A 23,323-nucleotide genomic window follows, 5' to 3' on the forward strand; every position below is an offset into this window, starting at 1 on the left:
TTAATAAATAAGATTATATATATGGGTTGCTCATTTCATTTGATTTTAACTTTATTTCTCTTGCAGAAAAAGAATTGTTCCAAGCTGTTCTGTGTCCATTGCTGGTCAGTGACAGGCCTGGTGTTTATTTCAACCCCCTATAAGCCTAGGCATGGGAGAGAGGGGAATATCCAGGCTGATCATGTTTCTTGGAATGCAGGGAAGGGAAAAAAAATATCCTGTCTGATCATGGCCTTGTCAGGGATGAGAGGCAAATAAAGGACTATTAAAGCAATCGGTCTGGTGGAGAGAATGAAGATACTTTTGAGGTGTTCATGGTTGTTGATGGTTAAGAGAAAGAAAATCTATAGGATGATCTAAGCTCTGTGAAGAAGATAAAAAGAAAGGGGCTCTTCAGAGTGAATATGGACCTGGGACAAGGGAGACTTGGCTAGTCTACAAATTGTGCTTTAGCCTCTTGTTGGAAATCATTATCTCCATGACATCTCCAGTTCTTGTTGCTATCTGTTACTACAAAAGATACCTCCAGTAAAAAGTGTGATTTAGGGCCAGACGCCACGCTTATTCAAAACTGAGTAATACTTTACTCTTCAAGAAGACCTATTAATTTTGGTGGGACTTCTATAACTACTCAACATGAGGAAGGACAGCAGGAACTAACCCTTGAAGATTATTAGTTATCATTTGTATTGCACTGGCATTTAAGAGCCCCAATCATGGGCCAAAGGTCCATTTTTCTAAGCACTGTACAAACACAGAACAAAAAGAAAGCAAGTGCCCCAAAGAGCTTACGGTCTATGCATAAGACAAGTGACAACAGATGGTGACAGGCAGACATATGTGGAGAGAACAAGGTAGCAACCAGGATCAGGTTTTTTGTAGGAATCATGGCAGAGGAGTTTTAATAATTAAAATTCCCTAATTTCTTTTAAAATATATAATTCAGGTCCTTACCATTTCTTTTCAGTTGCCTCCAACTTTTTTTTATATTTTCAACAAATCTTTAATACATTCTCCCCCGCCCCCCCGCAATCTTCCAGGAAAGTATGGTGATCGTATGTTTAAACTCTTCTTCCAGACTCCCTTTACTAGTTCCCATCTGGATCCTTCCAGAGTGGAACTCATTGTTGCTCCATTTCAGGGTTTGGCATTGTCCCCAGCAGATCAAAATTGTGACGTTGTGGGGTAGGTGGGATTTATTTCATGACTAAAATACAAATGTGCCCTGTAGATTACTCTAAAAAGTTAGCTTTATTTAATAAAGGAGACATTTTTTCCACTGAGTAAACAAAGGCTTTCTTTCTGACTTTAAACCTCAGATGTAATTAAATAGAAAGGTTAATATTGGATTTCCAAGTATCGTAGTTCTGCTAATGTCAGTTATTCTTTGTGAACACAGTAAGAGTTTTGATTAATGAATCAGTTCAACATGCACTACTGCATAAGCCCAGTGTACTTTGCATGACCTTCAGGTGATTACTGCAGGTTCCCCCCAGAGGTATTTTTATTTTCATCTCTCTTGTTCCACATTGTGATAACTGCACTGTGATGAGTCAGAGGAGTGACACAGAAAGACAAGCCACACTTTTAGTTCAGGTACCAGATCCAGTCTTCAGTAAAATAAAAAAAAGCTTCCAGAAGTGGAAGTCCTAGGTGTCAAAGGACAGAGTAATGTATCCTACACCATAAAGTCCAAAGGGGGAGGGAGCAGTCTTTGTGTCTTTTGGGGCAATCTCGTTTTCTTTGAGACTTAGCACCTCCCCGTTTTCCCAGTCCCAGGCACCTAGGTTTTAACCTGTTGGGCACATAGGAGAACCAATAGGCCAAATTCATCTTCAGTGGAATAACACCAGGGATAAATATGACTCAGTAACTGCTGTTCTCATCTCCTCCTGCACTCCCACAGATAAGACCAAACTGGGTTCAAAGTGATGCAGTTAACATTTTGCAGGTAATGCTTTTTATACCATGGTGGACAAAAATGTCTATTAAAAACATGATCCACCTGTTATCTGTGCTCTTTCTGACTTCACAGTGAGTGAGTAATAGCACACAGAAGGGGAATAACAGTAGGATCAATCTTTAACTTATATGTAATAACAGCCTTGGTAAAAAACAGAAGCAAATAACCACACCACTGGTAATTACCTGAGTCTAGGGTACCCCAGTAAAACACAACACAGGAGACCTAATCTTCCCAAATATTTGTTTCCCACTGAAACAAAAGCATCAGACTTCTAAATGGTAGTTTAAAATAAAGGCAATAATTTATTTCCAGCTGGTGCAATTGTTTAATAAAATGCCTGCTGTGCCTCCAGAAATAATGTTCTTCTTTTCCCAGCAACACAGATAATTACCCTCTCTTTGGGGCCACCAGCACAATGCATCCAAAAATGTTCTCACTTAAAGTACAAGTTTTTCAATGGCAGTAATTTGCCATATGGAAGAAGAAGAATAAAAAAGGAGTTACAAACATATGAGCAAATTGGAAAAAAATACTCTAACAGAAGGCTGATGCTGCTTCACTAGTGTAATAACTATTCATCTAATGTTTTAATAATGAAAAATAAAAAAGCCCAGCCTGTCTGTCTTCCCATCTACATTCAAACCTCCACACTTAGTAGGTGTTACTCTCAGCACCTTCAATCTGTAAGGAAGTGAGATGAAAAGGCAGCCTTCAAACTGCAGTAGATTGGATGAAAAAACAATGTGGAGCTCTAGTTAATTATCTTGATTATGTTAATTTGTGTTGTTTGTCAGCAGCCAAGGAAGTGCTAGGTGTTGCTTAAGGGTTTTTGTAGTGTTGTGAGTTTTTATTTAAGATGTCATTTGCATAATGCATAAAAATAATTTCCTATATTCAGGCCCCAAAACAAATGTTTGATTAATAAAAAAATATAAGTGATTCTTATGTTTTGCTTGCTTACAGCTCAGGTAAGAGAATAGAGAATAAAACTCTGCCTATGGCAGAACTGTCCCACTGGGGCAATACATTTTTTAACATTCTGATTAAACTGTTTGGACAAAATAGCTGCATGTTTATGAAACAATGTTATTTAGCATTAAAAGCCTGTAGCTGACATGTATTGTTTCTCCAGCAATGTGATCTAGTTTGAATACTAAAAAAGAGTTGCTGTTTTCCTTTTCCCCATGTGCTTCTACAAAATTAAACTAAGATATGGAGAAATCCAGTTACTGCCATTTCTTGGAGACTCTCCAATGCCAGAGGATTTTGCAAATGATATAATAATAGCTGACGCAAAGAGACGACCACAAGTCAAGCATACACTCCCTAGAGAGAGACAGCGTGTATATGAGAAAGATGAGAATATAGCAGAACCTCAGAGTTATGAACACCTCGGAAATGGAGGTTGTTCGTAACTCGGAAATGGCCGTATCTCTGAACAAAGAGTTATGGTTCTTTTTTCAAAAGTTTACAACTGAATATTGATCTCATACAGCTCTGAAACTTTACTATGCAAAAGACAAATGCTGCTTTTAACCATCTTAATTTAAATGAAACAAGCACAGAAACAGTTTTCTTATCTTGGAATTCTTTTTAAAACTTTCCCTTTTTTTAGTAGTTTATGTTTAACACAGTACCGTACTGTCTTAGCTTTTCTTTTTTTTGCGGGGGGGGGGGGGGAGGGGCGTTGTCTCTGCTGCGGCCTGATGGCGTACTTCCGGTTCCAAATGAAGTGTGTGGTTGACTGGTCAGTTCGTAACTCTGAGGTTCTACAGTAGTATTGTTGATAGAAGTTCACAGTCCTCAGCAAATGGATTCAATTTGCATCATTCCTATTAACGTAGGGCAACAGCACTATACCAGTGAAACAATTTCAGGAACTTCTGACTAAAAGCAAGGATTGCACTGCAACATAACATTTATAGAGCCACACACTGGTATAGTTTAGCCTCATCCAGCTAAGTCAAAGTAACTTATATTATCGCTAACTACTGCCCTTGCCAGGAGAACGGATTCATGTTGTCCCACTCACTGTTCACAGTATAACCTTTGTCTCAAGAAAGGACAGTTACCTGAGATGGGATGCTCAGGTATATTCCACAATAGGTGTGCGTGCTCGCTACGTGCACTGGTGCCGGAAGTTTTCCCTTAGCAGTACCCGTAGTGGGGGAGCCCCTAGCGACCCCTGGAGTGGCACCTCTATATCACGCCATAAAGGGCGCTGCGCGCTCCCCCCACCCTCAGTTCCTTCTTGCCAGACAACTCCGACAGAGGGGAAGGAGGGCGGGATGTGGAATACACCTGAGCAACACATCTCGAAAAACGCCAGTTAAGGAACAGGTAACTGTCCTTTCTTCTTCGAGTGATTGCTCATGTGTATTCCACTATAGGTGACTCCAAGCTATACCTGATGGAGGTGGGTAGGAGTTTAAGGGTTACCAGGGTGGAGTACCGCCCTACCAAAGCGTGCGTCATCCCGCGTTTGGGAGACGATCGCATAGTGCGATGAAAAGGTGTGGACAGAGGACCATGTAGCAGCCCTACAGATGTCCTGAATAGGGACATGAGCCATGTAGGCCGCCAACGAGGCCTGAGCTCTCGTCGAATGAGCCTTCGCTATAAGAGGCGGGGGAACCCCTGCCAGGTCTTAACACGTGCGTATGCACGAGGTGATCCAGCAGGAAATCCGCTGGTTGGAAACCGGTAGCCCCCTCATGCGCTTGGCCGATGCAATGAAAAGCTGAGAGGATTTCCAGAATGGCCTGGTCTGGTCTAGGTAAAAAGCCAGCGCTCTATGCACATCTAGTATGTGCAGGCGTCGTTCCTCATTGGAGGAATGGGGCTTAGGACAGAGGACTGGGAGGAAAATGTCTTGATCAACTTGAAAAGCCGAGACTATCTTTGGCAGAAAAGCTTGGTGCGGGCGGAGCTGGACCTTATCCCTATGGGAGACCGTATAAGGGGGTTCAGAGGTCAGGGCCTAAGCTCCAAGACACGGCGAGCTGAGGTGATAGCCACCAGGAACGCCACTTTCCAAGATAAGTGGGACCAGGAACACATGGCCAAGGGCTCAAAGGGGGGACCCGTGAGGCGGGAAAGCACTTGGTTCAGGTCCCAGAGCGGGACCGGGGGTCTGGTGTAAGGGAATGCCCAATCCAGCCCTTTTAAAAACCAGGATGTCATGTGGTGGGAAAACACCGAGTGACCATGCACTATTTATGGTCAAAGATCATACTACTAAGGATAGACGCTACAGCAATGCTGGAGCACAAAGTTCCAATGCACCTTCACTGGCGGCAAGAAGGAACTGAGGGTGGGGGGAGCGCGCAGCCCCCTTTATGGCGCGATATAGAGGTGCCACTCCAGGGGTCACTAGGGGCTCCCCCACTACGGGTACTGCTAAGGGAAAAACTTCTGGCACCGGTGCACGTGGCGAGCACGCACACCTCCTGTGGAATACACATGAGCAATCACTCGAAGAAGAATAAGCAGTATGAACTCTTTAATGCGTCACATATTCTAGACATGAGCCCAAACTGTAAAATTTGTTTGACCTCTCCAAAGTTTGTAGGCTTTAATGTTCTATTTTCTTATTAGGCCATTTATAGAAATAGGCCCCCTAACCATATATCAAGATAGTGCTAAATCTTAGAGTCCTGAGTCAACTCATCACTGATCCTGGATATACATATAGTGACAGTGGCATGAGACTCCTTTTCCCATGTTCAGCTTGTCAGGAGACTATGCCTTTTCCACTTAGACAAAGATCCATCCATTGTGATCCATACACCGATCACCTACCCATAGGACCTACTGGAGCACATTCAACCGCAGAGTGAAAGTGGAAGCTCCAGATGGCATAACACACAGAGTAACCTACATGTTAAGAAAGAAAAACCAGCAAGAAAACATCACAGCCATAATCCTGCACATTTCAGTGGCTCCCCATTCTTTCAGATACAATTCAAGATTCTTCCCCCAGTCTTTAAAGAGAACTGGTCGAACATTTTCCGACAGAACAGTTTTCTGTCAGAAAATGCCGATTCAGTGAAATTGAAACATTTAGCAGGAACTTACTGATTTCACCAATTTTTGGAGGGAAATCAACATTTTGTTTTGATAAAGTCAACATGTTGCATTTTGATTTTATAGTTTCATCTACTTATCATACTTTACATTACATTATAGTGGAGGATCAGTGAGGATAAGGCCCTCATTGTGCTAGGAGCTGTACAAACACACAGAAATACATGGTCCTTCCCCCAAAGAAGTCTCTGCAGTCTAAATAGACCGGAAAGATACATGGTGGAGAAAAGGGATGCAACATACAAACAAAGGCCTAGACTGTGCTACACTTACACCCAGTAGTAACTTATGCCACAAGAATTCCCATTGACTCCGATAGGACTGTTTGTGGAGAGGGATATTATTCACTGGAAGGGTATCAAGTGTGGCCTACAGTAATGAGGTTTATGGCAAGTGCATGTCTTGTTAGCTCCTGGATCTTTTTTTTTTTTTAAATATATATGTAGCTGAGTTTGGTCGGTTGTTTTTCTTGCTTGTTAATTTCAGTTTCTTCATTCCTCCTACCTGTTCCATTTTATTATTACTTTTCCTGTTTAAACAAAAAGCCTCAGCCTCATTTATTCATAATCTTTCATGAAGTGATCAGATGCAGATGTTCAGCTCTAGTTTCCAGCTTGTGCTGGTCTCTCAAATCAAGGCCTTTTTCTGAACATGATCAAGAAGCATGAATTGGAATTCTCCAACTTGGGAAAAGAAGCCAATTTGGACTGCTTACATTCCTGATCATGTTATAGAAGGTGCAATAAAAATCACTGACTCAGGGAGATACTGTCAAGTTTGGGGTTTGCCAGCGTCTTTTCACTGACTCCAGGATCCATCAATCACACTTTTGGACTTGATTTTACTATTTTTCATATCTAACGATTCATATACTCTGCCTCTGACTGGGTTTTCTCCAACTGGGAGGCTAGCTTTCCCAGGGAGGGATTGATCTCTTCCAACAATCTTGTTCTCTTAAACATGTGGGAATTCATGAAAAGTGCCAGGTTGACAGTCCTGCAAACTGAGGACCTCTGTTTATGCACAGAATAGGTATAGCATGCATAGTGGTAGTGCCAGGTCCCTCACGCCGGCTTGCCAATGTGCATCACCCCTGTCCTGGAGGGTGAGGTATGTAATAGCAATACTCAGCCTTAAGAGTTCGTTATATTTTCAAAGCACAGGAGAAACATTAAGAGATGTATAAGAGTCTAATAGGTCTCTATGTCTATTCAAAACCTTTGTTACCCAGATGAGAATATCAACCATTTTCTAATTAGTGCTATTTGGGGAAGGCTTTATGTAGTGTGGACTTCTGTCCATGGGGAAATGTATTTAAATCAACAGTTTATCTCACAGGGGTCACCAAACAACCCTCTGCAAAGCAACTTTTGCTCATTTCCACTGGATTCAAATCTACAGGTGAATGAATCTGTATATTCCAGTCTGTCCTTCTCTTATTGGCTAGGACTTTTCAAAACCAGCACCCATTGATGAACACTTAGGGTGAACTCCTGGCTCTAATGAAGTCAATAGGAAAATTTCCAGTGACTTCAATGGGGCAAGGCTTTCACCCTGAGCGCTCAGTGCAAACATGCAGATCTCCTTTGCCGAACCAAAAGAGGAAGTGAAAATATTAGAGAATATTTTGTCCATATGTTGAGAATAGGCTTCCAAACTCAGCCAGCCTTTTCAAACTTTTTCCAATGAAAAACCTGAAATACTGTAATTTCACCATCTCCTGACACCCTATTAATCTTATATCGTACCTTTTGTGCCAAAAGATCCCCAAAGTCTTCATATCCAAAGACCACTTGTTCTGCCACATACAGCCACCTCCTGGATGAAACACAGTTGATATTTAACACCACACAGCAGATCAGAACTTTTTTTTTTAGTATAGACATAAGGTAAAGACCAAAGCATATAATCTGTACTTTAAAAAAGAATGCAATGACAAAAACTGGGCATTTTAGCCTAAACCGTATACAGATTCATTATCTGCTACAGAAAGTAAGACAGAAAAACAACAAACAGCCCTTTTGTCTCCCAAAAGAAATATTGCAAAAAAAAAAAAACGTTCAGTTAAATATATCACAGGAAATGCAATGGGACAGCACAGCACAGCTCAAATTGAAAGGTCTCTCCCCTGGATGAGTAAGGAACAAGGAAGGACAGAGTTTTGCAGAACAGAGGTTAAACTTCCACCTTTCCTGACTGCTCGCTGTGTTTTAGAGCCATAAAATGTGCTGTCTCTCCGTAACTGGCAGAGCAAAATAGTAAGTTAAGCTATTTTCAGTTACAGATATAAACCAAGTCTTTGTTTGGTTTAGCTTCATCTTCAATTAGCAAAGGTTTACTTCTTAACCTTCTGTCCTTATGAAAAGACTTTTCCAGTAAAACATTGTGTTCCCCTCTCCCACCCCGCACAGGATCAAGTCAGGCAGTAAGGGGAACTAAGCTTATGGCTTACAACTGAAGATACCCATTGAGGCCTCTCACTTTGGCTCAGAACAAAATAGCACACGTAAAATCCTTTAACCCCCTCAACTGCCAACTACTGCATGCACTCGGGAACACAACTTCAACTCAATAGGAGGATACAGGGTGTTTATAAGCAGGATCCATATAAACTAGCATTGCAGTGTAGTGGAATTTATAGCCAGATGCAAGCTTGTGGGGATTTCAAACAAACAGCCTTGAAAGAAACTAAAAGAGAAGTCACTTCCAAGTGAGTCACAGTTCAGGGCAACTTCACCTGTATTTCCCCCTTATGGTCCAGCAAGGGCACCTACTCTAAAGCTTCCAGCTCCCCAGCTGTCATCTCTCATCTCTCCAATTCCATCCCTGTCTACACTGTGAATTCAGCAGCAAGACAGATTGCCTATGCAGGACTGTTTTGCCTTCTCCTCAGAGGTATACAAAGCGTTATAAGTTACCACACAGCTCTTTCTAAGCAAGTACATTTATTCTTAAGATAAAAGCATCAGAAAGAAAAGATTAAAAACAAAGAACCTACACACATGCTAGTAAGCTTACCAGAGATTACCCCAACTCAACAAGCCTGTGAACAGTCCTTCAAACCTCACCAGAAGTTTTTTCTGTGGTCACAAGTTCATAAAAACTGTAAGCTCAGAACAAACGCCCCTTTGAATCTGTGATCACTTTTTTCTCCAGTGTGGGCCCCTGATCTTGTCCTCAGAGACAATAGGTTTCCCCTTAGGGCACAGATTCAGAAGGTTGGGTTTGGAACTGAGACCCTGCCTTCCTTTCCTCCAAGTATTTGGAGGAAACACAATAATACATACACATTTTGCATTTTTAATATGATGAACTCTAAAGATATGACACTTAATTCCATAAGGTTTTTCCAGGATATTGCAGAAAATTGCCAGATCTGTCACAAATGTATCACCAACTAAAAATAAAAATAAAAATCATATTTTCTTGTGCCCTTCACTGTAACACACAAACTCTATCTTCCAACTCTGCCAAGTGTTTAAATTTTTCATGATACATCAGAAACTGTTCCTGCTTCTTATTCTTGCATGCCAATGATATTAACAACATCACCACCTATAATCTTGTCTCACTGGTGGCACCAAAAGCTCTGAAGCCAGCCTTGCACAGGTATCAATTTGCACTTTATAGCCCATGAATCTTTTGGGGTTTTTTAGAATATATATTTTAAGAACATGTATACATTTTAAGCTGATTATTACATTTTGAGGCCATCTATATCTAACCCAAAAACATTATACACTCAAAACATATAAGTAGTTATTCCCTCTAATAAAGCTCTTTGTCCCAGTCAGGTCCAGCTTTTCACTTGAAGATATATTTACACGTGGCACTGTGCTAACTAGTACATTTTCCTGGTAGTGGATTAAAAAAATAGGGCAATTTATTTTTGAAGACCAGGTTTAAAGGAGGTAGTTAATAAAAGCAAGGCTGTTTATTTACACCATGTGGACTGTGTGTGTTCCTCTGTTCAACTGTAAAGGGAATTCTCTATGATGGTGATGATGATACCTAGCACTTACAGAGCACAATCAGGCCATGCAGTATTAGGAGAGTGGGAAGACACAGAACACAGCCACACTCCAATTCATCAGTGAACACCACATAGACACCAGGGGCAAACTAGCTTGGATAACATATAAACTGACCAGAAATTTTACCCCAAACTCAGAGCCAGATCTTGGAATCTTGGAAAAAAAAGGTCTGGAAGAGGAGCTGAAAAGAGATAGGCACCCAAATCTTATTGACTTTCAATGGGAGCTGGGTGCCTAACTCCCTTGGGATCCTCTGAAAAGCCCAGTCTTATTTTTTAAATTAGTTTTTGCACCCATCTGAGCTTTCCTGGTCTCAGAACTTCTTGTGGCACTGTATTCCCATTCCAGCTGCTGCAAGGATGTACTGAAGGAAGTCCCAATTCTTATGAGATCTCCAACCTTGCTGAAAAACCAAACAGCCAAGCTAATACCCAAACCTTGGATGCTCACTTTGAATTTTCACACCAATTCATCTTTGCTCCAGTATATGCTGCAGGAAGTTGTTATTAGAAGGATAGTGTGTGTGTTGGACACTGGATCCCTCTTCACAAACTCTAGTAGATTTAGACCATGCACTACCAACAAGTCACCACTGGCATAAACTTTTTAAAATTAATGCAGTACAAGGAGTATTAGGTGACAGCCTGGAGTCCCAGAGTGTCCATGAAGGCTACTTATTTTGCTGTTCTGAAATATAACCAGTTGTAAGATTGGAGGCCTCTGTTTTTGTTACAGCTCTGCAGTATATTTGCATTGTTTCTTCCCAGTACTTGGCTCAGATGGTGGATAATCCTTTGCTGTCATCATCATAGCTATGTGCGCAGCCTGCCCCTTCCCTCTGCCTCACTGATTTCCCATCCCTTGTAAAAAGGAAGCTCAAGCAAAACCCACTTCTTCTGCACTGCCAACAAACTGTCAACCAGTCCCTCACACAGACGACAAGACTGCCACTCCTGCCACTGTTCCCCCTCTTTGCCCACTTATCTTTCACACCAAGTTCAGCTTTTGATTCTGACTTCCAAGGCTCTGCACAATTCCATTCCTGTTTATGCCTTCTGCTTTGAATTCTTCTTAATCCACCATTCACTTCCTTTGTTTGCCACCAGCCTTCCCCCAACCACTCTAGTTATTCTTCTCCCTCTTCCAACTTCATGCATTTTCCCATACTGCCTCATGCTAAGACTAGTTTCCTTGTGCACCAGTCAATCACAGTGTCTTCATTCACCTCAGCTCCTTAAAACCCACTTCTTCCACAAAGACTTACAAAGATTCTTCACTCATGGTATTTGAGTTATATGGGCAAATCAGTCAGAACTAATGGGAAAGGAGGAAGGAAATCCTGGCTCTATTCAAGTCTAGAGCAAATCTCCCATTGACTTCAATGGGGCCAATATTTCACTCAACAAGTCAGTGTTCCCCTTAGAGCAGCAGTCCCCCCAATCCCATTCACCTTGTTCTTTTGCCATTTTTGCTGCATTTGCAGGTTACATTAGAGTATATTTTTCATTGCAGACACAATAACTTTTCATTTGCTTGCAAAGCATCATGCACACCAATAGCAACAGATCAGGGGTGGCCAACCTGTGGCTCCGGAGCCACATGCGGCTCTTCAGAAGTTAATATGCGTCTCCTTGCATAGGTGCTGACTCTGGGACTGGAGCTACAGGTGCTAACTTTCCACTGCTCAACCCCAGGCCCTGCCCCCACTCCACCCCTTCCCCTGTACACTGCAAAACAGCAGCGGGCAGGAGACATGGGGAGGGAGGGGGAGGTGCTGATTGGCAGGGCTGCCAGCGGGCAGGAGGTGCTGGGAGTGGCGGGAGGGGGGGCTTATGGGGGCTGCTGACGTATTACTGTGGCTCTTTGACAATGTACATTGGTAAATTCTGGCTCCTTCTCAGGCTCAGGTTGGCCACCCCTGCAATAGATAGTACTGGCCCCAACTGCTCACATACCTTACGGTGCCATTGCTATTATAGCTGTTCATTGCTGGCCATGTGTACAAATGGAGGACTAAGAAAAGACAAGTTTTTGTGTATGCGTTTTCATCTTTTTTATTGTTCTGCTCTTTTCACATTACAAACGTCAGTGTTCATTGCCTGAAAAATGACTGTTGAACCAGCGTACTACTGCCCGGTATATTTCCTTTGAATGACAGACGCTGCACAGTGACTTTTCTCCAATACACTCAGCAGTCAGCACTAAATATTCTTGGTATGTATCCTAAGTAACACCACACATACTGCCAGCATTGGAAAGTCCCTAAGTTCCAGGAGCTAAAATTAGCTGCCCTCTATTCTTAAAACTTTCTCACCACCCCACCCAGTTTCTTAGTTCTAACCCACTTGATGCTGTCACAGTTGCCTTTCTTGGGTTTCAGAAAACTTCCTGAGACAGTTTTAAGTAAGTAGAGAGCACTTAAACTCCCCCTTGAATTGACTTTATATGGCAGCAGTACTGGTCCTTGACTTGCAGCTGGATGCTGGTCTAAGAGCTGTTTTGTTTCTCTTACACTTAGGATTTTTCCCACATCAGAATTTCTCTGGAGTTGAGGGGTTGTAGAGAAAGGCAGCAAAAAGCAGCAATGCAATTTATATATTGACTCCTTTAAATCAGGAGATAAGGTCAAATCCTGCAAGTGCTAAGCACTGTCAATTCCCATTAACTGCAACTGAGGGGAGGACACTCATACTGAAGAAGATGAGCTCAGTATCTTGCATTATTGAGCCCACAGGGTAATACTGATAATGGAGCAGACATGGTAACATTCAGGGAGTAGAGCAATGGGCTGTACATCTCTACATTCTCTCACTCTTGCAAAACTGCCCTCTGAACAACAACAAATGTGACTTCCCAGTCACCAACAGCAATACCCTTCTCACTGACTAGTCTGGGTGTGGCAGGAAACACAAGTGGAAACAAGTAAGGGAAAAAATCTGCTCTTGTGATATTTCCAACTTGAGCAAAACCAGGATGAATAGAAAATCTCACTCAGTTTTCAGTCCGGTTCCCCACCCACAGAGATTGAAATCAGTTTTGAAGAACCATCAGAACATTTGGATCCTTGGCTGAAACAACCCTTCCTGTACAAGACACACTGAATTCTACAGTAAACAAATGGGCCATTACTGTAGAATGGTGAACTTTTCAAAAAGATTTTGTGTGTTTTCTTCTAAAAGAGTTGCTGTCACGGGCTCCACTCACTGCTACGCCTCCTGGCTGCTCTGGGGATTAGCTCCTTCCAGGTGCTGGGCCCTCCTCTAGCGGTCTCTTCACCTATCTTTCTCTCTTGCTGCAGGAGGTGCAGCTTCTTCTTTGTGACTTGGTCCTCCGGCCAGGTCACAAGGGTCCTCTCCTTCTGGGGTATCAAAGTCTTTCAGGGGGAACTGTCCCAGACAACCTGCTCTCTACTGCCTGGTTCATGCCACTTCCTCAGTGGCTAGTAGGGGAACCCAGGCCAACCCTCTACTGTGGATTCCAGCTCAGGAATACAGCCAAGGTTAGCATAGGTTGGCAGCCAAGGTCTGTGCTAACCTATGCCTTGCTGCTTTTCCCCTGAGCCTTTTCTACCTTTCTAGCTCTCCCCCATCTCTGGGTTTGCCAGCTGCACAACTCCTTTCTTCCAGGGAGGGACTGGAGGCTACTTGCCTCTATAGCCCCAAACACACCTCCCTACTCCCAGACTACTTCCCTAGAGCCCCAGCTGCTGACCTCTATATAGGCCTCTCCTGTTCCTGTCCAGCTGAGCCTTGCCTAATTAATCCCCGCTCCCTGGCTCCTCCTCCAGGTGCAGCCTGGGAAGTTAATTGGCCTGCCTAGCCACCTTAACCGCTGTCAGATCTAGTGGGTTGTGGACACATTATCACAATGCCTATTTTTATTTAGGCCTTCGATGCTAAGCACAGCCTGTCAGCTCTGGGACCTAGTAAGGCCAGAATTCTACAACCAAATATTTTTTTAAAAAAATAGGTACCTAGGTAGTACCAGCAAAATGTTTTTGTTCAGACGCAAGCAAGTAATTGCGCATGCAGAACACATATAACTGCACATTCTGTGTACACAATTTCAACTGCTTCACTTGCATGTGTAATTGCATATTGCGTACTACTCATAATATTTGTTTGCATCTTTGAACATTTACCTTGCAGGCACAATGTAGGAACCCTTTACTGAAATTTCTGCCTTTAATTGAAATGAGTTTGCTAAACAATAAAGACTCAGTTCTCCCATAACATAAACAGGCACAATCTCAAGCAGGGCCTGTGTATCTGAGGGCAGAATTGGTTCTTTATTGTTTAATTATCTGATTAAATTGAAATATTTTTAAAAAACCAGAAACAAATTCTCACAAATAAAGCAGGCTCAGCTAACTAAATAGCTCTTATTCTATCATGGTTTATACTAGATTGTGCATTATAAACATACTACCCAAAGTGTAATTCCTGTTTTCATCCTCTCACAGTTTAGGCGAATGGGTTATTTATCGTTTTATCGAGAGCACTGGTACAAAGAGTTCTCTAGAGGGGGCTCCAGTAACAATATACAATTCCAGCATAAATAATCAATATCCAACTATCTGGATAGCATCATTTTTTGGGCTTAGTGATTCACACACTTATTAATGAAGTTAAAGAAAAAATTGTCTTTGTTTCCTAATAAAATTTATGAACATAATAGAAAACAACTTAAACCAGTTCTCTCTAAAATGACAGAAGAACAGACCTGAAAAATGTATGGGACTCAGAAGACAGTCAAACTGGACAAAGGGCAACAAAGTAATTATCCAAAGCCAACAGTATAAATGAGGGTTGGAGAACCCTAGAACCTTATGATTTTGTATCTTTACTGAGTACATTGAAATATAAATGTGATTACTACAGAATTCAAAGTCCCCAAAAGAACAGGGATTCAAGGAAATGGTCACATTTTAAAGGTGGAACATTTTAGTTAATTTAGTCATTGACATTGCATAACCAGTGGCAAAAAGTAGCATTTTTACAGCAGCAGTGGTTAGCTGCTTACCTTAACTACCAATTAATGTGCTGGGTGTTTCAATAACTTCTGATACTTTTAGAAGTATCCTTGATTAATGCTAAAGGATTTAATTAAACAGATGACCGCAGTGCACCAATCTGTTTCTTTAGTTATTAAAGAGGTTTATGCTCCTTTGTAATTGTCAGTCATTTTAAAATTGCATATACAAAAGAACATCCACACACCCTTGACAGAGATTAAAATTACAATGCACAGAAAAGCCTCAGCTCAAACCCACCCTATCCTCAAACACGTGCTCTCCAATTAACAGACCCAATATAGATTGAAACTCCCACCTCACACTTCCCTCCAAGGCAGAAATGCCCCCTGTCCCCAACAACCATATCACTGCACACATGCATGAATGAGCAGATGGGTCTTATGGCTTGCCAGGAAAATCAACCTAGATGTGGATTATATCTGACCAAGCTGAGAGAGCATTCCAAAGAAAAGGGGATGTCACAGGGAACACTCAGCTGGCTCTCTTTTTTAATGAGGGGGTGCACTTTAAGAGCCTCCATAGATCTCAACTGTGGCAGTATGGCATGGGAGGAAGGCAGGCAGGTTTCAGACCAATGAAGGATTTATAGGTCAAAACCAACACAAACATTTATCCGGAAGTCAAAAGAGGGGATATTTTGGTTTTCATGCAGAAAAACTGATTTGTTAAATTTGTTTTTTAAATTAATGTACTTAACAAATCAATTATTCTGTAAAGCCAATTTACTGGGAACATTAAGAAGTTTCCACTCTCAGGTACCTGTAGGCTCATATAACATTAATACTTAAAATAACTTCTCTGTGGACCACTGCAGTAATGCACAGCGGTGAAATTGGTAATTATTTATTAGTGTGTTTCAGTTTGGTCCTCAGAAAATACGAGGCCTGTTCTTTTTTGCAGTACTCATTTCAGTGGGCATTATCATCCATTTGAGAATCACATCACAGTGATCATCAGCATTTGCAGCTCTGTAGAAAGAGATACCTTCATATATTATCATTTAATGGATTCAAGGGCAGCTTCTCTCAAAATGATAGAGTCACTACAATTAAGAATGAGTTTAGGAATCAAAATGTCCATTTCTGTAACACAAGATGGGGCAATCTTCCTTTAAAGAGATATCCAAATCTGAGCTTTATGTACGTACCGCCTCACACAATGCATCTCTAACAGCATGCTAAGTTTAAGGAAAAAGATTTTTGGTCACATTCAATCCTAAAGGAAGGAATCATTCAATTACATGCAAGGTCACCTTCTCACGGTTCAATAAGAAGTTTCTTGTCATTAATACATGGCGGGAAAGTCTAAGACCACAGAGTCACTTGTCCTCTAGCTCTATTTTCTTCTAATTAATGAAAAACAAGAGTGGGATCAGGGCCTATACATTAGCATCAACACAAGGCGCTGCATGACATCTGTGTTGCGAGGACATCTATTAAAGCATCTTCTGATGTGGCCCTTACAGCAAAAACCGGCTGGATGCCCCAAATTACTCAGCTCCCTTTGATTAAAACTACATCATTTGTTTGTTACTAGCCTACCCTGAATGCAACCTGGTGTCTTTATAACCAAAGCTGCTGGAAATCAATTTAATTACTTAGTAGTCTTTTAAAACTTCTTAGGCAATGGATGGAACACTGTAGTTTGTTAGGAAAGGCATAGATGACATTTATTTAAACCACCCCAGAAAAATACAGAACAGAAAACCCACAGCACTGCATCAAAATCTATACCAGATTCCTTTTAGGCGCATTTTCTCGATTTCTTTCATGGCAGTGACCAAAAAGCTCTTGGGCAAAGTTTGTTCATAAGCTATTTCCTGAAAAAATCTCCTCAATTACTTTTCTGCCTCTGCAATTCAACTTGTAGAGTTCTTGTAGAGTTCCTTCCAACAGCAGCAGCAGCAGCATTAGCTGAGCAACTGGGGTGGTCTTGTTACTTTAAACCCCTTTGAAAATTCACAGCCTGCAGTCATCTCACATGTCAACGTCTACTCCAACTTGGATGCAGAGAAAATAGCATTTGGAGAGGTCTGTTAAATAAGCTCTGCTTTCACAACAGTAAAATTCCTAATAATTTTGGTTGAGAGAGGCAATAGCTCGCAGTCATATTTTCAGTCACTTTTATAACATTAAAAAAATTATCTTGTAGTCTGCATATTTTCAGGACTTATTGTTAACTCAATCACTTTTTTTTAAAGTTTTCATAGAAATCCATTGAACTGTTTCTGAGCTATCAGTACATTATTATTATTATTTACATAGAGCTGTAAATGTAGATGACATTCTCTGGAACACAGAGAAAAGAAGGGGCCTAAACATATACTTACAATCTGGGACGTTGCCAGAAGCAAAGTCAGCCAGACACCCTCTCCATATTTATTCTGACTAGGGGAAAAAAACCTCCAGATTTCCCCCCCCGGAAACTCCAAATGTGAGAAAACACATTTAAGGCCAATAGGACAATTATACTAAAAAGAACAGACACTGTGTAAGAAATTCAATTTAACTCCTGTTCCCACGTTTACCAGTCTTCAGCTGAAACATTAAACACTTAACCCTGAAAATGTAGATGGATTTTAAAAGATCTCCTACTGGGATGGAAATAATCATCTCCCAGGCTTTAAGTTCCAAGGACTTAGAAATGGACTGTATGAGGAACTAATAAAATTAGAAATGGTACCAAAGCATGTTTTTTTGAAAAGATGGGGACTATCTATAGGTAGAGAAAGCCTCCTTGACCAGTGGCCTGTAACGTGGCAATAGAAAACAATATTCTCTATCTGTGTAACAATGAAAGAAAACTACTAAAAAAGCTCAGCCCCCGCAGCCATATTAAAGAAACATACCCAGCTCTGATGCAAGTTGCATGTATATGTGGGGGGACACACTGGAAGACACGCAGGCTCCCATGTGGCAGGAATGCACAAAGGTGCAGTGATTTGTGGCCCAAATCTTAAGAATGTTCAGGATAAGAAACAGTTACTAACCCTTTTCCGTAACTGTTGGTCTTTGAGATGTGTTGCAGTGTCTATTCCACTGTAAGTGTATGCGTGCCCAGCACACAGTTGTCTGAGATTTTTCCTTCAGCAGTACCTGTCATGGTGGTGCACGTATTCTTTGTTACCTCTGTTCCACAATGGTATAAAGGGTGGAGCTGCCCCTGACCCCGCTTAGTTCCTTTTTACTGGACAACAGAGAGGGGAAGGAGGATGGGTTGTGGAATGAACATGTGAAACACATCTATTTTTGGAAAAAGGTTGGTAACTGTTTCTTCCTAGAGTTATTGCACATGTCCATTCCACTGTAGGTGACTCACAAGCAGTTCGACCTGGAGGTGGGCTTAGAGTCTAGTTGAGCAGGGTTTCATACATTCAAATCCGGCACCATCTCTGGACTTTTGAGAGATGGCATAATAAAAGGCAAACGTACGGACTGGTGACCAGGTTGCCACCTTACAAATGTCCAAGATGGGCACATAAGCCAGAAAGGCCACAGTTGAGACCCAGTTGAGGGGGCCAACACTCTACTTGGGGGCATCACGTTAGACAACGGGTAGCATAAATGAGTACAAGCGAATATCCAGGAAGAGATTCTTTGGGAGGATACTGGAGGGCCCTTCATTCTGTCTGCAATCATGATGAACAGCTGCAACGATTACCTAAACAGCTTAGTCTGATCCAGGTAAAAAGCCAAAGATCTTCTAATGTCCAGAGTATGGAGCTTTTCTTCATCTTTATGCATATGAGGTTTTGAGAAGAAAGTTGGTAAATAAATTGCTTGATTAATATGAAAACTGGAAACTACTTTAGTAAGGAACTTCAGGTGAGGGCAAAGGTTAACTTTGTCTCTATAGAAGACAGGGAGTTTCTGATACTGGAGCTCACAATTTCCTCACTCTCCTGGATGATGTAACAGCAATAAAAAAGTCGCTTTCATTGAAAGGTGCAGCAGTTAACAGGTCGCCAAAGAGGGGGACACATCAGCTCTGTTAGTACTAAGTTCAAGTTCCATAGGGGGGCAAGATCTTCTACCTATGGATACAACCTGTTCAGATGTTTCAAAAATCTGTCAAACATTGGATTGCAAAAGATCCTGGTTATTAACAGGAGGGTGGAAAACCGAAAAAGCTGCTAGGTGGTCCCTGATGAAACTAATGGCCAATACATGATGTATGGGAGCCTGGACCAGGAAGACATCTTTCTGGTGGGATCTGATGGAGAATCTTTTCCATTTTATGAGGTAATTAACCCTAGTAGAAGGCTTTCTACTATTTAGAAGCACTTTCTGTATCTCCTTAGAACAATGCCTTCCAAGGGCATCAGCCATGAAGCATCCAGGCCATTAAAGGGCCTGCAGGTTGGGATGGAAGTGGCGGCTGTGGTCCTCAGAGTTCACATCTGCCTCCAACACGAGTGACAGTGGAGGTCTGACCAATAGGGCTAGTAAAGCTGAGAACCCAGTGTTGTCTGGGTCACATTGGGGCTGTAAGTATAGGGTGAGCCTGGTCTTGTCTGATTTTGGACAAGACCTTGGGCAAGAGCAGAACTGGAGGCTGTTCATCCTGGGTAGCAGGAAGGCATCTGTCAAAAACCTGAGCTGGATCCACTCGGAAATAAAACTGATGACATTTTCTGTTGGCCCTTGTGGGGTTCTAGCCCACAAAAGCTTATGCACAAATAAATTTGTTAGTCTCTAAGGTGCCACAAGGACTCCTCGTTGTTTTTGCTGATACAGACTAACACGGCTACCACTCTGAAAGGTCCACTTAGGGAGTCCTCCATAGCTGGAAAATGGATTTGGCCACATCTGAACTTGTGGTAATCAGTGAATGACCTGCTTCGGTGATCTGCCACAGCATTCTGCACCCTGATGAAGTTAGCAATGGGGAAATCCCAAAGCAGAATTGCTTCCCGGAACAACTGCATCAACTGGGTTCCCCCTTGTCTGTTCTCATAGAACATGGCTGCTGTGTTGTCTGTTAGCACCAACAAATTCTTCCTCTTAATATGTGAAAGAAAGATCATGCAAGCTAAATGGATAGCTTGCAATTCTCTGAAATTTAAGTAGCTTCAGATTTTGGGTAAACCAAAGATCTTGGTCTGCAAGGATCCCAAGTGAGCCTTCCAACCTAGGGCTGACGCATTTGTAACTAAGGTGAGCATTGGTCGCAGAAGAGCAAAGGGGACTCCCATTCAAACATTCAAGGGTTCTGTCCACTGAACTAGGGAGGACAAGACCTGATTTGGCCTAAACCACCATTTCTATACAATGATGGACCAATGGATACATCAAAGCTAACCAACCTTGTTGCTTTCTGAAGCACAGCCTGGCATGCTGCGTCATGTAAGTGCACGCCACCGTGTGACCTAGAAGCTTGAGGCAGTTTCATATTGTAGTGAGAGGACATGCCTTTAGATCTAGAGCAATAGTCCATATTGTTTGGAATGTCAACTTTGGCAGGAAGACCTGGGACTTAGTAGAGTCCAGGACCACTCCAATCAATTCTATTAGGAGTCAGGATCAATTTGTTCATGCTGATTAGTAGACCCAGTGCTTTGAAGGAGGGCTGGATAATGGGTGTACTGGACAGCAGCTGAGACCTGGACTGGCCTCTCACCAGCCAGTCAACTAGCTAAGGCAACACGTGTACTCCTGACCTTCGCAGGAATGCGGCTACCACAGCTATTTATTTTGTGAACACGTGAGGGACTGCTGACAGGCCAAAGGGTAGCACTGCAAATGGGCAATGGGATCCATTTACCATGAATGCATCAGTGGTGCTGATGAGTTGCAACATGAAAATACACATTCTCTAAGTTGAGGACAGTATACCAGGGGCCAGGGAAGGAGTAATGAAGCCAGAGTGACCATCTGGAATTTTATTCTTTTTAGGAACTTGTTGAACTCTCTTAGATCTAAAATAGTTTTGACAATCCCTTTTGCTTTCAGTTTTAGGAAATAACATTAATAAAATCCCTCTCCTCTGAGAAAAGGGGGAACTTCATCTATGGCCCCTATGAGAAGGAGGGATTGCACCTCTTGCAATAGAATAATCTTGTTGAAATGGTCCCTGAAGAGGAAAAGGTGATTGGAGTGGGGAACAGAAACAAACTGAGGGGTGTATCCCACTTCCACCGTGCTTAAGACCCAGTGATCCATGGTGAGAGACCAATCATTAGAAAGTGAGGTAGCCTCTGTGCTTCTCTCTGGACAGGTCCTGGGTATGAGGCATGAAATCCAGGTATTGGTGGGACTGCTGTGGATGAAATGGCTTTCTTTTTGCTGCTGGTGTATAAATACCCAGTGATTTAAGCATTCATTGCTGCCATCACCTGGTTTCCTCCCTGCCGCACAGGCTGGTCAGTTAGCTTCATTATTGAGAAAGCTATTCAGGAGGGACCCGCTGAGGCATAGACATCCATGAGTCTGTGTGACTTATCTTGGACCTTCTCTGGCTGGATATCCAGAGCTGCAGTCATCCTCCTCAATAAGTCTTGATGGGCTTTGCAATCATCTGGTGGAGGAGAAGTGGTCTCCGATACCACTGCCTCATCTGATGACAAGGAAAAGGAAGCCAAAACGGATGAGGTGGAGCATACTCTTAGGGCAGATCTGCTGAGTGGACTTCCTCTTGCTCGGTACTGGGCCAGATACTGGGGTGGACACTTGCTGAATTTGATGTGGCTGCTCCCAATGCCTGCCCAAAGCAGTAGAATGAGAGGGATGTGGGGATGACCTGGAGGCCACTGGAAACCCCAAGGGTTTCAGAATGGCCACTGGTACGGCCCTGAGACCCAATTATGTTTGGGTCATTGGTCTTTGAATGCTGGCCAAAACCAAGGCCCTGGTAGGTCCCAAGGTTGGCTAGTGCCTGAATAAGTATGCTGTATGCGACTAGACTGTGAGACATAGAGCCTATCTTGGAATCTGATGATGAGTCTGCTTCCTCTGACCAATGGGGAGCTGAACCTGTCAGCACTAGGGCAAGCCAGTCAGACTCTGGAGAGGGTAGTACTGGTGAAATCCTGGCTCTTTTCGCTAGACGACATTATCTTCAGAGGCACTGTGGTTGAAGATACTCTCAGTACCACATGTGCTGGTGCCAGAACAGGAACATTAGATGCTAGTACATTAGACAGCGGTATTAGGCATAATGAGACATGGGTTGCCAGGGAAACCAGTATTGAGAGGCTAAGCACACTCCACTGCCTTTGTTTCCACTGGACTTCAGTGCTGAGGATCTTGAACTCTCAGGTACTGAGTTCCTGGCCAACGTATGGTGTCTCTTTGCTGGTACCAGTCACAGAGATCAGTCTCTTGGTTCAGTCTATGCAGGGGGAGGGCTCCTAACAGAGGTGGATGTGCTTGGTGCCCACTCTGGGCAGGAAGACTCCGATGCAGTGGACGTAGTGCTGCTTCCATTAGAAGAAACTTGAGCCTGGCCACTCTGTCTTTTTTGGACCGATGCTTAAAATCCCCTACAAATATGACACCTACCACTAATATGCTATTCTAACAAGGCACTTAAGGCAGCTAGGGTCCAGATTACTCCGTGGCATCAACTTATTAGTATAGAAGTGAAGGGGCTTGAAGTCCAGTGACCACAGCTTCCCTGGCTACGATACCAGTACCATGATGGGAACTGGTGTGACCAAACACTTAAAAAACCTGATACTTAACATTAAGTCTACTTCAAAACTATCTACAATCTTACAAATACTCTAAATACCAAAACTGGGTATTATATACAAGAAGCAGGGGAAAATTTGCACTAGCAAAAACCACACACACTCCAACAATTGTCACGGGTGGTAGAAAGGAACTAAGGAGGGTCGAGGTAACCTAGTGACCGAGGATGTGGAAAAAAGCTAATGTACTCAATGATTTTTTTGCCTCTGTCTTCACGCACAAGGTCAGCTCCCAGATTGCTGCACTGGGCAGTACAGCATGGGGAGAAGGTGACCAGCCCTCTGTAGAGAAAGAAGTGGTTCGGGACTATTTAGAAAAACTGGACGTGCACAAGTCCATGGGGCTGGATGCGCTGCATCCGAGGGTGCTAAAGGAGTTGGCGGGTGAGATTGCAGAGCCATTAGCCATTATTTTTGAAAACTCATGGCGATCGGGGGAGGTCCCAGATGACTAGAAAAAGGCTAATGTAGTGCCCATCTTTAAAAAAGGGAAGAAGGAGGATCCGGGGAAC

General features: G+C 42.6%; 1 protein-coding gene across 1 annotated transcript in view; it reads right to left on the bottom strand.

Moving 5' to 3' along the window:
* CDKAL1 (CDK5 regulatory subunit associated protein 1 like 1) overlaps positions 1 to 23,323 on the bottom strand; it is a 774,423-nt gene that overhangs the window by 83,599 nt on the left and 667,501 nt on the right. Inside the window, exon 17 of the mRNA XM_054018031.1 lies at positions 7,801 to 7,870. Coding sequence (XP_053874006.1) covers positions 7,801 to 7,870 — 70 coding nt within the window. The remainder of the gene's footprint in view (positions 1 to 7,800; positions 7,871 to 23,323) is intronic.

Source organism: Malaclemys terrapin, chromosome 2 (genome assembly GCF_027887155.1).
Source record: "Malaclemys terrapin pileata isolate rMalTer1 chromosome 2, rMalTer1.hap1, whole genome shotgun sequence".
Classification (NCBI taxonomy): Eukaryota; Metazoa; Chordata; order Testudines; family Emydidae; genus Malaclemys; species Malaclemys terrapin.